Below are 17,663 nucleotides of genomic sequence, written 5' to 3'. Positions count from 1 at the left end.
AAAAGCCACTTGAGGTCTCAGACTCTCTTAATGAGGAGTTTTGATGAAAACATCCATTTCCAGCCTGGGCTCTCTTCAAATAAATGAGTAGCTCTCACAGAGAGAAGCTGTCTGTGCTTTCATGTGAAAGTACATCTTGTACATGCAGGTACTCCCATATTACTTGACCATACATACTGCCATAGCTACAGAGGTGTCCTGACAGCTGTCTGGTTGGGATATTCTTCATATCGCTGGATCTTACCTACCTGCGGATATAAGTGTGCAATGTGTGCTGCTGAGTGCCAGAGCCTGTGCCACGACATTGCATATGCTTTGCCTCCTCAAGCATTGTCATCTCCAGACTGCTCAGTCTGTATTACTCCTCTTCCAGCAACAGCAAGGACATCTCAGTGCCACCCCACAGTCCTAACTGTGTGGGAGTCACTGAAATTTGAGCCTTCCTTGCCATTGCATTGGCAAGTGGATATGTGCCTCACCATAATCCAATGAAATCCAAAACCTTTCAACATTGAGGATATCCTCTGTGGTGCTGCTAAGCCATCATGTTTGATGATGTCTCTCCTGACAGTATGGACTTTAGGTCTTAGAACCACACCAGCTGCCTGGCGGCCTTGTTGGTCTAAACCCATTTGCGTATGTAGTTGCCTGCATTATCTTCCTCAGCAGTAGCTAAGGTTACTTGGCTGAGCAGTAGGAGTTGTGGTTCAATGTCGACTACTGTCAACACTAAATAGTGCAGGCTGATTTAGTAATCATATGCAGTAAGCACTGTCAGTTATTTGGAGGTGATGAGCAAGAAAAAAAAAAGGGTAGAACTATTTGTTTGGATATGAGGTTTCTGAATGTTATACGAAGTCTTCCCAGCATGCTACTTACTTCTGTACGCATTCTGAGCATAAAAATGCTTTTCCTGGTTAGGTCAGCAGTCCATATCCCTTGGTATTCTGTTGCAAGGACATGGGAGCTGTTTATGGGGAACACGTGAGCCCAGTTGCTTTCAGTGATCTGTGTATCTCCTACTTCTCTAGCATCCATGAACACTGTGTGAGGGGTATTTGAAGGTATATCATTGCCTTTTTACTTGGGACTCTGTTTGCAGACCTGTTATCCAGGGATTTGTTTAGTCCCCTTTTTAACATGCCAGTGCTATCTACCACAGGAAGCTAAGGAGGCGATACCTTCCAGAAGTTGTTGATTACAAAAAAGCAGTTGTATGGTGTTTAATTGTTTGTTTGTTTTTAAACAGATTTCCTAGTGGTTTCAAGACATACCCTAGAGTTACAGAATTGGGAGATTTGGTGAACAACTGTTCATCATTCAGCTTAAGTACCACCTTTGATCTCTTACTCTTCTCCTCTGCAGACTAGAGAGTTCCAGCTTTTCTGGTGTCTTCTTAAGAGTACTCTCTATTCCTTTCATCGCTTCAGTTACCATTCTTCAACTCCTGTGTCTTAAGATGAAGAGACTGAGTTCACATAGTATTCAAAGTGTGGGTTCACCAAGGCTTTATATAGCAGTTGAATTAGGCCTCCCCTCTTATTCTCATAACCCAGGACAGTGTTAGACTTTTTTGTCTGATGTATTTTGTCTGACTATATTGACAGTCTTCCAAAATCGCTGGTTCCATGGAAGGTTGGTCCATGTGCAGTCCTGACCTGAGCTGCCAAGTTGTGTGCTTAGGGGGTGCTCTGCAAGGTCCTTACAGAGAAACTGTTCCCAAGCCAGGCTGTGATCTTGCACTTGGAAAGCGATCTGCATAGCTCTGTTTTCTGGGGATTTTTTTCTGACATTTTACAGTTGCTCTTAGAGCTGGAAAGTGTGAACGTATTTTTATCTCCTGTGCTGGTTGGTCTGGCTGCATGCTCATGTAATTTCCAGTTTGTGTCTAGACTGATGTTCCTTTGTTTGAGTTGACTACTGGGGGCAGGGGAAAAGAGACATACTTGGTCCTGTTCCCACACTGAGAATATCTGCTTGCTCCGTAGCAGCAGTACAAAGCAATGACAAAGAATGGTCCTTTCTTCTATTGGTGTATAAAACTGGTGCTTCAGGACTCCTTCTTGTCTCTGACTTGCTCCCTTGAAGGTGTTTGAGATGCAAGTTCCACCATCCCTGGATGTCTTTAAAAGACGTTTAGATGTAGAGCTTAGCGATATGGTTTAGTGGAGGACTGTTAGTGTTAGGTCAGAGGTTGGACTCGATGATCTTGAGGTCTCTTCCAACCTAGAAATTCTGTGATTCTGTGGTTCTGTGCTTGTAGCTGAGCACAGTACAGGTTGTACCATCAGCTCTGGCCCTTAGGCTTTCTCCTGAAAGCAGGTACACCTGGGTTCTAGGTCATAGCCATCACAAAGGGAGGAAAATGATTCCATCGTTGCTGAGAGTCCTGGAGAAGGATGAGGACTTCCTCTACAAGAAGGTACCCAAATTGCAGCCTGCTGAGTCACTTCATGAGGAGTAGTAAGGATGGTCCAGGGTCTGATGTGGCCCACTGTGGCTTGTGAGTATGTGTGTTTTACTGAAAAAAAGAGTTTGGTGTTTGTTTATCAAACCTTTAGGCTTTCTTTTAGCTCTTTCAGTGTTTCTTCTTCAAGTGTCAACATCTGTGTCTTGTTGGGTCGTAGGTAACCATAATCAGAGCAAATCTCTTGCAGGCATACCACTATTAAACTAAGGTGGCATGACCTGCCCTCTCCAGTGCTGTATTCCCCTTTAGATATCCTAAGGATGACATTAGCCCTTTTAGCTTGAGTTGCACTTCAGGATTACATTCAGCCAATTATCCATTTTATCCAAGTCTTTTTTTGACCGGTCTTGCTAATATTCTAACCTTTTTCGGACAGGTGGGTATATATAACAAAAATAATTAAATTCAAAGTGTTTCCCAGTTTATAGTTAGAAGACAGCTGAGGTTGCCTAGGCTTCTTCATAAATTGTGCTCTGTTGTGTGAAATTCTTTATCACTGCTTTTTATCTGTTTGCACTTTGCTATAGGCATTTTAAAATAGTTCTGTTAGCACTACTGGCAAGGTGATGGTTGACACAATGAAGCACGTAATTGGCCAAACTTATGTATACTAGAAACTTAATTTTATTAAACAAGTTGACCCCAGAAAGTCATTTACTCTGCTGAAGTCAACAAAGCCAAATTTGCCCTGTGTCTCAGGTAATATTTCGTATAATCTTTAAATAGATATGCATATAAAAAATGTTTGCATGTATTCTGGTTTTGCTTACAGCATTGAACTGCTAATGAAAAGCAAAGCATGTCGTAGTGTAAAAAATAAATTATTTTAATTGTTGCAGTTTTCAAAGTATTTGTGAAGTAGATCAATACATGTAACTATATAAATAGACGCTGCAAAATGTTCAACAAGGAGAAAATAATGAATTAACAGCGTAGATTGTTTCTGTGTGTGTGCAGAACATGGGCTTATTTCATTGAAGTCTTTGCAGGGAGGAGTGGAAGAAAACGATGCCTAGTGGGTTTGTTTGTCATGGTGTTCATTGTCTGTACGTCTGAGCATTCAAAAACGTGCCCTCAGTTAAAGTTTTCCATAGACGCTTTGGGACAGCCCAGCATTTGGTACAACAGCTGAAGCTGATGACATTTTGTTAGTGGAACAATGCATAAATAATTTGGAATAGTCTGTGTGAGTAATGCTTGTTTAGTGTAAATTGTAGGCTGCTGCTGCCTTATTTTACAAATTGTGAGCCAGCTCCATCACGCAGTTTGAAAAAAAAATAATAAAAAAAAAAAGTATTGTAATAACACCTACCAACATGCTGTGGCTGGTACAAACCTTTTAGTAGTATCATTGCGAGCTATTTTTAAGGAAGAATAGACAGTGCTCCTGCACAAGCCGCTTTCTTCTGTACCACTTATTTTTGTTGCCTCTTCCTGGCCTTTTGCTAAAAGGCATCGTCTTCCACACACGCAATGCTTTGGGTATAGCTGACTTTGTCACTTGAGAAGATGCTTCAGATGGCAGTGGAGATTCCTGTTGAGCCTGGAGACGCTCCCTGCTGGAAGGATACCTGTCAGCCTGGGACTCCGCACAGGTAGAAAGAAGCTGAGTCCTGGGTCAAAAGTTTGGCTGCCGTGCTGCCCTGGGATTGCTAACATACTTGATTGCTGACAAACCCAGTTGGCTGAACTGTGTGTGTCTTTATTTTTAACTTAGCAGCCTGTCACCAAATCTGCTTGTGAAGTACCTCCTGTCAAGAGTGCTTTTTTTTTTTTTTTTTTTTTTTACCTCTGGCCACAAACATTTAGATCTTGTACAGCTTTGGGCTGTGACATTTCTTCTGAAAACCTGTCTTTTGTTTCTGACACTACAAATGCAGGACAATAGCCATGTAAAATGTGGGAGTATCTGTGAGGATGACAAAAGCTTCTGATGTGTTTGGTTTATTTTAATGGGAAGGAGATGAAAAATGTAAAAATACTTTAACTCAGTTTTGTGACAACTCCTCAGGTTAAGGAGCCATGTGTACCTGAGCGAGTTGTGTTTAAACTAGGTTGTGAAAATACCTCCTTCATGTTCTATTTTTACATTTCTGAGGTTGGAACGTGCTCATCTTGCAAATGTGTATGCGTCCGTGTTACTCTGAGCAGTAACAGTTACACAGATAAAACAGACTTGACTGGCTTCCACAAAAGCTGTCTGAAGAATGATGATGGGTTGCTTGGGAGCTCAGTACTTGGAGCTGGTCTGTAGGAAAATTGCTCTGAACATGGCTGAGAACAGCTCAATAGCTGTTGTGCAATGGGCAAGGTCTTCATGTAACTGTTGGAGAGATTCTTTTGGTTCACATACTGTTCAGCTCACAGCTGTAGTCAAGGCTAAAGATGCAGTAACCCAAAATATTTAGTGAAGATAAACGGCCAGCAGTTCAGTGTCAAGGCTGTCTTAACTTTTGGGTCATATTTGCACCTACAAAAATAACACTTGGGCATCGTTCTGGATGTTTCTGTGGGGCAGCATTGAGTTGTGAGCCTCATTGATGTGTACTTGTCATTTTTGAACATTATACTTGTACCAGTCATGAATAGCTCTAACATTTTGAGCCAGCAGTGTGCCCTGGTGGCCAAGAAGGGATCCTGGCGTGCATTAAAAGGAGCGTGGCCAGCAGGTCAAGGAAGGTGATCCTCCCCCTCTGCTCTGCCCTGGTCAGGCCTCACCTGGAGTACTGTGTCCAGTTCTGGGCTCCCTGGTACAAAAGAGACAGGGATCTCCTGGAAAGAGTCCAGCGGAGGGCCACAAAGATGATACGGGGCCTGGAGCATCTCCCTTATGAGGAAAGGCTGAGAGACCTGGGTCTGTTCAGCCTTGAGAAGAGAAGACTGAGAGGGGATCTCATCAATGTTTATAAACACCTTAAGTGTGGGAGATAGAGGGATTTGGCCAACCTCTTTTCAGTGGTTTGTGGGGACAGGACAAGGGGCAATGGCCACAAAATGGAGCCCAGGAAGTTCCGCACCAACATGCGAAAGAACTTCTTCACGGTGAGGGTGACGGAGCACTGGGACAGGCTGCACAGGGGGGTTGTGGAGTCTCCTTCTCTGGAGATATTCAAGGCCCATCTGGATGCCTACCTGGGCAGCCTGCTGTAGAGAACCTGCTTTGGCAGGGGGGCTGGACCCGATGATCTCTGGAGGTCCCTTCCAACCCTATAGTTCTGCGATCCTGTGATTCTGGGGATGGCTTGTGTTTTCTAGCCTCCTAACTGATCTCTGGCATGAAGAGTGGTTCAGAAACTATAGGAATGATAATTCCTACCCTCTGTCAAAGGTCTTCCAGTAGTGGCTGATTTGACCTGGTTTTAGGATTGTGCAAGCCTAAAGAATGAATTTGGAGCTTCCTGGCCCAGATCTGTCTGAGGTGGCTAATTATAACCTGATTCACAGGTGCAGTAATGAGCTATCATTAACCTGATGATTCGTAAAGGTCAGATTCTTCGTGGGGAAAGAGTAACAGGCAGATGGTGGGTAAGACATTGCCAAAAAAACAAACAAACAAACAAAAAACAACACCATGAGTGGCCAAGGCCAAACCTTCACGTGCCACTGAGGGAGCCCAGTCAGGCTGGTATTCATGACTGCTTTTGGCTGAGATTTTTCTTGATTTTTTTCCAAGAAACGTAGGGAGTAATGACGCTGAGCTGCTTCTGAAAATACACCCCAGCGTGTGAAAGGAAGGCCCAGCCTGGAGGCTCTGACGGGTGGTGGCTGTGGGATCCCATCTTGGCTCTGTCACCAGAGCCGTTCAGGTGTGACATCCCCTCAGCGTGCTTGCACAACAGGAGCAGGTCGAGTAACTGCCTCCTGCCTGTGAATGACTACATCCTCGCTGCCAAAATGTGTCTTTAATGAGAGACGGTGGCAGTGACAGATTGTGACTAAAAATGTCCCACCTGTATGGTGTAACCGTTTGATGTGCTGGAAGGAGTGTGATCCAGGAAGACAAGCCACTGCTGTATAGCAGTCTGTGCAAAGTTGACGGCAGAGAAGCCCAAATGAAAGTTTAGTGAGAAAAAAATTAACTAATAGAATTCAGGTGGCTTTTGGAAAGATTCAAGAGTTGCTGCAAATACAGGAGCAATGTGGAAAAATCCTGCAGAGGAGTTGAAAACAGGTGAAAAGCAGAAGCCATTGAAGTTGGCTACTCACCCTGATAGTTGTCCAATTATAGCTATAAATCAATAAATTATTTCTAAATGCTCCTTTTAGAAATAAACAGGAATGTGGAAAGTTCATTAAATATGGGGAGTGCTAAGGGAGGAAGGGAGGCAATTAGTCCTGTGTTTTTTCCATCTTACTCGTTCAGAGTGCACGAATTCAGAGTGGCCTTTTCCATACACAGACAATACTGTGAGATCTTTTCCTCGTGTACTTCGTGGAGGAACAGAGAGATGCCTATAAATCCACTCATATATTCTGTAATCTGCCCAGTGCAGTGGGATCCCTCCTCCTGCTCTCCATTTGCTGACCTGCGTCCCACTTGGTTCCCTTCCTGAGGACTGAAAGATGAAGGGAATATTTGAAAGCACCTACATGGTCTGCTATATAAGTGATATTGAAATTATGCAACGAGCACGTTTTTAAGTTCAAGTAGTAAACTTTTCCATCATACAACTGCATCAAGTAAAGCTTGCTGCAGCTGGTGTTGTCAAAGCTGCTGCTTCATTAGAGAAATCTTGCTGTAGCATATCTTCATGGATGGCTCAAGGCTTTTGGACTGATGCCTGAAGTGTTATCAAGCCACTTTAGCAGTTGGAGGCTATGGATACTGCAAATGTAATTTGAAGCCTTGCACATGTGCAGAATGGCCAAGGCATTCGTATTTTCCATGATCTGCTTACTTGTAATAAATGTGAGTATTGTTCTTAACCTGTTTGAAAGATGTGACCAGTGGTGCCTGGTTCTTGCCATGTATTTTTATCACATTGTCGTCTCTGGTTTTCACACCGTTATTTAAGTTCTGCATTTTAAAAAAGATATTTTCATCTTGGGTTGGTATCTTTGCACTTCAAGAGCTTACGACATAACATTTGAACATAATTCTTGACATCTGCTCTTCTCACTGTGAAGATGAGTGGAGTTGATTGCAATAACGGTGGCAGAATTCAGGGTTCATGAATTAAGCCGATTTTATTTTAGCTCTGTGGTTATCAACTTGCAATATGGAATCCCTTTTCATTTATTACTGTGGGAAAAGTCAGGGCTCTGAAGAGTTTTCCTGGCAGGCATTGCAATGAATCTACGATGCAAAACCAGAAGTAACGCAAGAAAATTGATACTAAAATATTCAGTAGCTGGAAGATCAGGCTGAGCTGTTGGTGACACAAAATGGCTAAAATGCACTTTGCCTTACACAATGGTCTTTCTCTGGATCCTAAGTGCAGTGTACAGTGAACATTTTGAATCCTGAAATAGGGCATACACTTGGTTTTCTCTTAAAATTCTGAACTTGTAGCATTTCACATTGTTTCTGTTTTCTTTGTAGAGCTGAAGAGGTGCCTGCAACACAGCAAGCTGCAAAGCCACAGACACAAGCCAATGGAACAGGTAATCTTGGTCAAATCTGTATGAGCAGTTTGATGCAGTCAGATCTTTTTTTTTCACCTCTTTCTTTTGAAGCTGTTCCAGAAAATCAAACGTTGCGGAAGAACTTGCTGGGTCCTGAAGGAGACTTCTGAAGAAGCCAAGTATGAAGGAGCATTTGAGCAGTTTCTTACCTCTGTATATGATTCTGCTTTTACTCTTTGTTGATGATTTTGTATGTCTGAGCAAGGAAACTATTTTATACTACAAGCCCTTCAGGAATGTAATGAACTGTTGTTGTCTGACTTTATTATTCTTGCACACCTAGCTGATCCTCAACTAATCAGAACACAGCTGTAATATATAGGAAAGATGTCCTGTTTCATTCTCAACTGCAAAATCTCTTTTATGCCATTAATGGTAGTACTTCTCTTTCCTAAAAGAAAGGACATTCTGTAGAGGGAATAAGCTTAAGTGAATTACTAATTTCATTTTAATTTCTCAAGCAGCTGCTCATTATAAATAGAATAATATCTGAAAAAAACTAAGGTAACAGGCAGGTTCTCAATCTTTCAGAGCACTTGAGTTTTCTTCCCACACCTCTTGATTAAGAGTACTGTGAGAAATCTCTCAATAATTTTCTCAGACGGGGTCTTCTGTGAAGCTAATTTATTTGCAGTTGCAATGGCAGGTGTCCTGCAAGCAGGAGCACACAGCAAAAGTATATCATAACCTTATATTCCCTATTACCTGACGCCCAATTCCTCACCTTTTTCCTTATTGGTTGAGTACTACAGGTTCACAACCTACTTGACGCTTTTACAATACCACATACGTACAATTTTATTTGATGAATCTTTCATTTCTCCTTTCCCTGCCTTTTTTTCCTTCTCTTGTGACTAGAGGGCCTGTTATTCTTGTTTTTACTGTTTTCACGCTGCTCATCATGTTATTCTTAGCCACCCTCCCTATTTTGGAACAGTGGGATCTTCCACTGTCCCCTTAGACTTTTAAGTCTCTGGATTGAATGAAGGGTTTGAAATTGTTCCTCCTGTACTTCTGTAATGTCAGTTCTGTCTTTCTTTGTGAACTACAGCTTGTCATTTTTACCCGTCATGCTGTATGCTCAAAATTTTGTTCTCTGTACTACCTCAAGTATTATTAGCATTTTATTTCACATGTAAGCTTTTTCTCAGCTGTGAACTGGCATTGAAGTCCTTGGTTTTCTTAGTTCACTGTCACACATTAATACATATTTTAATCCTGTTTTCTGAGGCCTGGTTGTTTTTTCTTATGCTTTTATATGCTTTTTCTTACCCTTTCTGTATACCTAGAAAGGGTAGTTTTGGCAGCCGTAGTTGGCTGATCAGTCTTTCATGCCTCTGATTAATCACATGTTAATTTTATGGAGTTCTGTACTAAGAGAGGTCCTGGAATAGTTGTGACCCATCTCTTTACACTGCTTTACTGACCTTCCTTTCCAAAGAACAGTCTGTCTGTTGCCGCTGGAAAGTGATTTTCCAAGTTAGAGGCAACACCAGATGTTTTGCTTGCTCTCCCCTGTGCTACTTTGCCGTGGCTGTAAGGTGATTGTCCTGTTCTCTGCTCAGGAGGGTTTTGCTTTACACTTACTTTTCTCTAGAAAACCCTTCAGCACAATAGGAGTGCTGAAAATTAGGGCAGTCTTTTGTTTACGGGAACACAGGAAAAAGTTTTTTTAGCATTTGCTAAAAAAACTCGTTTGTCTGGAGCATTTAAGTAATTCCTGTACTTCTGTAATGAGATGCTCCCTCCCATGTGTTGTACTTACAGCAAAGCTCCTGCTGGAAGCAGGAATCACCTTTAGTCATCTTTTACAAGAATGGTATAATCACTCTGTCTGTGAAACGGCAGAAATAGATTGCATAGTGAATTTCCATGAAAAGCGTTAGTGAAGGACAGAAATGCTGTTACTAAAATAGCATAAATAGCTGTGAAAAGTAGCATATGGGAACAGATGCAGGTTTTGTGTGATGTTTTCATGTAATATCCTGATACATAGTGCTTCTTTTTTTGTAGATAAGCGTAGTCATACAGTGTGTTCAAGACTCCAAAAGTGGTTTTGTGACAAATTTGGGGAGTATGTTGAGGACTTCAGATTTCAGCCAGAAGAAAATACAGTGGAAACGGAGGAGCCACTTAGTGCTAGAAGGTAAATCTCTAACATGATTGTAAGAAATTGTTGGCTTCTTTACAAGTTGCTGCTGCTTTTTTTTTTTTCTTTTAAGAACACAACACAATCTTTTATGTGGTTTGAGCAAGTGTTTCTATAAAAAGTAATGAAACTGAAGATACTGAGCTATCTCAAATGGTTTGTCAATACCTTGGCTGAAACATGAAATTTGAATTCTGTCTGTGGTCTAAGGTAGAATAGAAGTTATTATTTGGCAGATTCTGTCACGTACTTCTCAAAAAATGTGGCCAAGGGCTTAGTTAGGCAGGATTGCTTTTATGTTTCAGTTTTTGGCTTGATGCAAGATAGTCTATACTACTCACTAGAAACACTTCACAGCAGGCAAGAATGAAGCTCTATGCACAAACATCTAAGTTATAATTGTGAGCAATTTTTCAGAGACCCAATATGTATCAACTGCATTTTAATATAACTCACTAGTAGTCTATTTAACAAGTTAATTTTATTTTACTTTATTTTTTTCAGGTTGACTGAAAATATGAGAAGATTAAGTAAGTACTTAAAAATATTTTATTTTCTGCAAGCAAAAGTAATTCTTGGTAACCCTGTTGGGAGGACTGCTCTGTGCAAAATCTGATGTTTGGAAATATTTCTGCCAGTTCATAAGCAGAAATGATTCTGAAATCCTCAATTATGGAGTACAAATCCTGAAATCCCAAATGTTTTTTTTTTTTTTTACAAAGTAACTTAGAGGAGCAGTGGTAGGACCTTACTGTAATTCAAGATGAAAGGTATCTCAGAACAAAAAAAGTAGTGCTAATTAAAATGTGTAAGCATGTGATGAGTGAGAACAGGCTATTTCTCCGGTGGCAAAAGTCATTGCCCATAAGCTACGCTGGAGCTGCTTGTAGTTTGCTTGCTAAGCTTTTAGCTCATGCTTTCAAAAGGGGAGGGGTTGGACCATGCAGACCCTGAGCGTGGCTTGCATTTCTTTCTCATGGAGAGCTGATAACTTATTTTGGAAAGTGGCGGATGGGTGACGGCAGGTTAAACAAAGTACTTTAACCTTCCATACAGCAGAGAATTGCTAGCTTGAAAAAAAAGGCTAATTCATGTCCTGAGGTTTTAAAGTATTGTAGGGAGGAGGCAAATACAGGTCTTTAATCTCTGTAATTTCAGTTTTGTTCTCTTCAGAATGAGCACCAGTATTAGAATAATTTCCTTTGGGAGAATATTAGTGACTTGTTCTCTGTGGTGGATGCGCATCGCCATTAGGGATAGCTTTAAAAAACAAACACTGAGTTTAAGCTTTGAGTGGTTCTTAACTACCAGCAGGTGAGCCACAAAATCTACATCCCTGCTGTCCGCAGGTGCCTGACTGCCACCCGGGCCTCTCAAGGCCTTTCTGTCACCAGTGGCTCCAAGCGCTGACCTTCCCTGCAGGTTTGGTGTTGGTAGGGCAGAGCAGATGGGAAGAACTGCTGGGAGCAGGGCTCGAGTCAGTGGCCTCCTCTGGTGCCTTGAGCCTGCCCCTTCCACTTGCTTCATCCGCTGCTTTGTTTGTGTCACTGATGCTCAAGGAAGTCTCGCTGTTTAATCTCTTCCCATCGGGAATACATCAAGGCTAGCTGCATTTCAAGGCAAACAAACCAGGACAGCAAGTGGCAGGCTCTCCTGAGGAAAGCCTTTCAAAGTTGTGAGCTGTACTGCAAACAAGGCTGGATACTCCTAGCCCCCCCCTGCAAGGGGAGTCTTCGCTCTTCTCAGCAGGAAAGGCAAAAGTCAGCGTTTGCTAGTAGAGTAAGCAAAGGTCATCTTGCAAAAGCCCCTTCCTATTTTCCTGTGTTCCTAGCTAAGTAGTAAAAGAGGATGTAGGAATAGAAAGTGTAAAGGACAAGTCTTTTTTTAGGGAGCTCTTGCTGTTGCTGGCTGGCGGTGTGCATCAGCTTGTGGGAGCAGTGCCTCTCCCTGCACAGATCTGTCACCCAGCAAGAGCAAAGGTCTGCAGAGGTGAGAGACAAACGCCCTCAGGCAGCAAGCTCTGTCTCCTGGCCTAGTAAGCAGCAAAGTGTTAAGAGTTTATCTTCAGCAGAAGTGTAGCCAAGAGATGTCTAGCCTGGTTTGGAGCTGGCTTTTTGGGGGTAGCAATGAATGGCTCCTTGGTGGCTGGGAGTCCCATCAGGCTAATTTACCTTGCTTTACAGTAGGACAGGCTGACCTGTGCTGAGCTTTTTGTGGGCAGTATGAACAGAGCTCAGAACACACTGCTGTTGGCATGCAAGTTAACTTTTGTAAAGATAGTGGTATGCTTGATTTTTCTTATTTATTTATTTGGTCTGTATTTAGACATAACCTTTGTCTTGATTAAGACAGTTAAATTTTTGGAAATGTATTACTTAACTAATGGTTCAGTTACATTGATGGGTCTCTTAAGTTTTCATTTTCCTTAATTTGGATAAGCCTTTTTATATTTACGTCTAAAATATTCATATTTTCTGTTTCATTTGCCATTTATAAGTAATTTAACACCACTGTCAGCCAATTCTAACAATTGTGCTTTTTTCTCCATTCTATTTAGAGAGAGGTGCCAAACCCGTTACTAATTTTGTGAAGAATCTTTCTGCCTTATCAGACTGGTATTCTATCTACACTTCTGCTATTGCCTTTATTGTAAGTTATTCTATTCCTCTGGGAGTAGTAAGAACTTTTAAAATGTATTGTTTACTGAAATTCAGTGAAACTACCATATCTGAGTAGTAGTGTGCTACAGTTAGGTCAAATCAAACAGTGGAATTACATTTAACACAAAATATGATGTAGTTGACACTTTAATTATATTTCAAAGCCATTTCAGTTGTATATTCTGCTTTGTTTTGTAACTGTTAAAGTAACTTAGAACAATCAGGTCATTGTTCTCATGTTCCTTGCTTCCTGTCTCCCTGTCCTATAAATTGATGGTTTCTTCTGCATCTGCAAAATCTCTCCTTTTCTAGAGCTGAAATGCTGATAGAGGCTGTATTTGATAGGAAGGATATTTACCAGCAGTGCTCTTTTCCATTGATTAGGATCATAGTTAGTGATGAGAGACAAAGTGTCTTGATTTGAGTATCGCTTAATGTGCCAACAGGAGGTCTGTGAGCTAAATTTAAGTATTCCCAAGAACTAAATTTAAGTATTCCCACAGGGCTATGTAAGGAAGTTTGCATACTGCTGTGATATAACTATTTAGTGGAGTTTCAACTTGTTATTTTTTTTCTTCTACTTGTGAATTAAATGATCTAAATTCTTTTGGTCACAATATAGACACAATACTTAGATGTCAAAGAAGACTATTAGCAGTAGTTGTAGCTAACGTGTTGGGATGAGCCTCTTAATGAAAAGGAGCGTGACATTTTCACCAAAGTGATCCACCCCTGTAAGTTACAGAGCCTTATTGGATGCTACTTTGCACCGCACAGTTGAAAGAATAGTGAGAAGGAGCCTGTCCCACCATTGTTAGGTTGGTAAAGAATTTGGGATTTAATTGACCTGAAGTAATGCAGTGAGTTTGTCCTGTTGCCCTGTAAGGGTATAATTGTCATAACTCCTGCTCTTCAACCGTGCTGTTACTTCACTGCCTTAGATGAGGTTCGACCCTATTGTGTTCATGTGGCAGATTCACAGACTTGAGGGTTCACTCTTTTTTTCTACACCATCACATGACTGCAGCCTTGGAAATACTCAGTCTCTCAAGCGGCTGAGAACTATTTAAGTGTTATCTCTGGAGATTTGGTTCAATCTTACAGTTTTAACTTAACATTCATGAAATTCACTGTTGTCAGTCATGGGGTGGCTAAAATCCATTAATGTTCATGATCTGAGTTGCATGATTCTGTACACAGTTGTACAGTGGGAAACAGTCTATGACTCACTGTACCCAAGTTTGTAATCCACATCTCTCTTTTTCTTTCTTTGTCTTACTCTGCAGATTTACATGAATGCTGTATGGCATGGCTGGGCCATTCCTATGTTCTTATTTTTAGCAATTTTGAGGTTGTCCCTAAATTACCTCATAGCCAGGTATTTACTTATATACTAGATCATTCTCCTGTAATGCTTTGCTTAAAATCTGTTTTATTATTATTATCATTGACTCATAACCTATTATCTTTCCTAATGTTGTGAATTCAGCTTAACAAGGTAAAATTCAAACTGATTTCATCACTCAGTTCTATAATTTTTTACTACACTAAGGAATTATCTTTATTTTCTGTGACTTAGAATCATAAAATCATAGAAGCATTAAGGTTGGAGAAGCCCTCTTAGATCACCTGGTCCAACCACCCCCTACCACCAATGCCACCACTAACCCATGTCCCCAAGCACCACGTCCAACCTCTCCTTGAACACCCCCAGGGACGGTGACTCCACCACCTCCCTGGGCAACCCGTCCCAGTGCCTGACTGCTCTTTCTGAGAAGAAACTTCTCATAATTTGACTTGGGTCATCATAAATGATGCTATGTGCTACCAGACAAATCCCTTAACACTTAAAATTTCTAAAATAAAACTACTCTCCACTATTCATAGTATCATAGACCCATAGAATGGCTTGGGTTGGAAAGGACCTCAAGGATCATCTAGTTCCAACCCCCCTGTCATGGGCAGGGAAGCCACCCACTAGACCAGGTTGCTCAGGGCCTCATCTAACCTGGTCTTAAACCACCTCCAGGGATGGGGCATCCACAACCTCTCTGGACAACAGGAGTAGTTGGAGAATGTCACATATTGAAACTTGCTGATTACTCCTAGAGAGAATTTTCGCCTAAGCAGTTATGTTATTTTCAGGAGCTGATGACACACTTTATCCAAAGAATCTTCAATATGTAAATTCAGTCTCTATTAAAATTTTTGATTTCTTAAATGTGTATACATATATAAATATATTTTATGCTGAGAGGCTCTTTTAAAATGCTATTATAGGCTTATGGTATTTCCCCCTTAAAATTGGGGTGAGGACCTTTTAGTGTGCATATTGTTAACTCATTTTCTGATTCCCTAATTGGCACTTACTATCTGACACTCCATGCTTTGAAAATTAATAGGAGCAAATAAACTCCTGAATGAGTTGATACAATTTTGTTCGCATAAAAAAAAAATCCTCTGTGCATGCAGTTCACTTCTGTTGTAAAACTGGTGTACCTGATTCTATCTATGTACCTGATTCTACCTAATATCATTTAAAAATAATTTATATACATTTAAAGCTGTTTGTGGTTGAGTGCTTGTGCTTTTGTTATGTGGTGGTTCGTTTGATGTTTGGATTTTTTTTAAACCATAAGAGTTTATTGCAGAAAACTGCTTTTTAACCTCTTGCAAACAATCCATGTTGGCAGGTGGAGAAGAAATACTTGCTATCTTTAACTATTTCCGTAACTTCTAGGGGTTGGAGAATACAGTGGAGCATTGTGCCTGAAGTTTCTGAACCTGTGGTAAGTCTTTGATCAGTGTGTTCTGTATGCCTAGGTTAAAAGCTGCACCTTCAAAACCTTCCTGTGTGTTTGTGTGGCTAGTTGAGACAAGAAAGAGTAATAAGGTATAAATAAAGACACTACAGCTTCTCTTTCTCTTGCAATTTGGAAACCTTTACTAACAGCACTCTTACGTTTGAGTGCTTCACCATAACATACCTGCACTTGAATCGCATTTCTGGAATAAATGTTAATGTAAAAGCTTGGGACATGTTAGATCCCGTGGGATCTTCAAGAAGCCTGGCAGTCTCCTTTGTAACATTTTGAAGGTATTATTTACGTACCCTGCTATAAGCAGGGAGTTGGACTAGATGACCTACTATGGTCCCTTCCAACCTGAATTGCCATCTGGCCTTGCTTCCAGGATAATGTTGTTACCTTTAAAAGGTAAAACCTCTACAGAAATAACATTTCTGTGCTAGATCAGAAATAAGTCAGTTAAGGTCTGTGGTGTAGACTGAAAGCCATTGTAACTGCATTGCATCAAAGGCTTACTGTGTCTTTGACAGTGTCATATTACTGTATTTGCATATGTCACAGAGGAAAAGCATTCATAGCTAAAGATAACCATCAGTATGACATAATCAGTAGGTTTAAAACAATGGGAGAAACTTGGTAGATTTAAAGATTGTTTAAAATGAGACTATTGTTGCCAAGAATGTGGAGGGGTCACGTTCTCATGAGGAGTTTTGTAAAATACCAGCTTCTTCTGAGTTGGAAATTAATCGATTGTCTCTCTTTCTTGCCCAAGGAACCCCCAAAAGAGGACCTGACGGTGTCTGAAAAGTTTCAGCTTGTCCTAGATGTGGCTCAGAAGGCTCAGGTATTGTGCTACTCTCACACCTCTCCTGCTGCTTCCCTAAAACATGGAGGCTCGTTCATTCTGAAGTGGTCAATGCACTTTGTTACACACTGTGTGAAAACAAACACTTAACACTTTTCTTGCATGGGGATCTTCACTTACAAGCAATAGGACATCAACAAGAATGTGGATCAGGTGGTAAATCTTACCAGTATGCTGAAGCATGGATTCATATCGCAAATCTGCTAGTGACAAAACTGATTTAAGAAACCATATTCCTTCAAGATTTAATCTGAAGGCTGCTGCTAGTTTAGTTCAACAGTTTGGACTGCATCTCTGGAAAAGTCTGTTTTTCAGACACCACCACCTGCCTAACCCTGAAATCTACTATTTGCATGGCAAAGAGTGAGGGAAGGTTTTCTCCCAGTGAAATCATTTTGGTGAGCTACGCTGGTAGCCCCGTGACTCGACCATCTAGTTGAACCTTGTGCCTTGCCATGAGCCTTGTGCCATGTCTAACAATGTGCTACTGCTCAAAGTAGCTTACTTTTCTGTTGCCAACCGTGTAGTCTTGTCTCCAACCTTCTACTGGCTGTGGTGCGTGCCTGACCCCTTGTTCAGGGGGTTAGCGTAAAATTTATCTGACAGAAAATGAAACCAAGCTCTTGGACAAGTGGAGGGCAAGTGACTGAGAGCAGGGAAGGAGCTTACTGTGGCAGTGAGCCATTGCTAACCTCAGGTAGGAGTGTGGTGAGCCAGCAGCATGGTCTCCTGCTTCAATGATTGTCCCATTGGTAGCAGCGGAACCAATTTATGGGTTCTTTTTGTCTGGGCAATAAGCAACTGTGCTTCTCCTGTGTTTATATGACTACCTTCAGAAGTTTATTGGGAAGATGAAATTTACAGGTGCTGTGACAGCAAGGATCAGTTAGGGAAGGTTGCTGAGTAACGCTGTTAATACAGAGCTGTTGTCTGCAATACAGGAATTACATGGAACCTAATAACGTCAAGAGTGTATTATAAAAACCTCATTGTGGTAGGTTTCAAAAAAAAACAAACAGACCAACATTTCATGAACTCAGTAACTGCTTCCTGAAATGTCAGTGCTCAGAGTGTTTCAACAAACTTC

The 17,663-nt window shown here is 41.1% G+C and overlaps 1 protein-coding gene across 5 annotated transcripts in view; it reads left to right on the top strand.

The window, feature by feature from the left end:
- GRAMD4 (GRAM domain containing 4) overlaps positions 1–17,663 on the top strand; it is a 78,744-nt gene that overhangs the window by 46,871 nt on the left and 14,210 nt on the right. For all 5 annotated transcript variants that reach the window (XM_068669704.1, XM_068669706.1, XM_068669707.1 and 2 more), the window contains exons 5-11: positions 8,013–8,074; positions 10,109–10,241; positions 10,749–10,774; positions 12,802–12,893; positions 14,191–14,282; positions 15,645–15,693; positions 16,484–16,555. In XM_068669704.1, the coding sequence (XP_068525805.1) occupies positions 8,013–8,074; positions 10,109–10,241; positions 10,749–10,774; positions 12,802–12,893; positions 14,191–14,282; positions 15,645–15,693; positions 16,484–16,555 (526 nt within the window). The remainder of the gene's footprint in view (positions 1–8,012; positions 8,075–10,108; positions 10,242–10,748; positions 10,775–12,801; positions 12,894–14,190; positions 14,283–15,644; positions 15,694–16,483; positions 16,556–17,663) is intronic.

Source organism: Anas acuta, chromosome 1, assembly GCF_963932015.1.
Source record: "Anas acuta chromosome 1, bAnaAcu1.1, whole genome shotgun sequence".
Classification (NCBI taxonomy): domain Eukaryota; kingdom Metazoa; phylum Chordata; class Aves; order Anseriformes; family Anatidae; genus Anas; species Anas acuta.
This window is presented reverse-complemented; position numbering and strand designations above follow the sequence as displayed.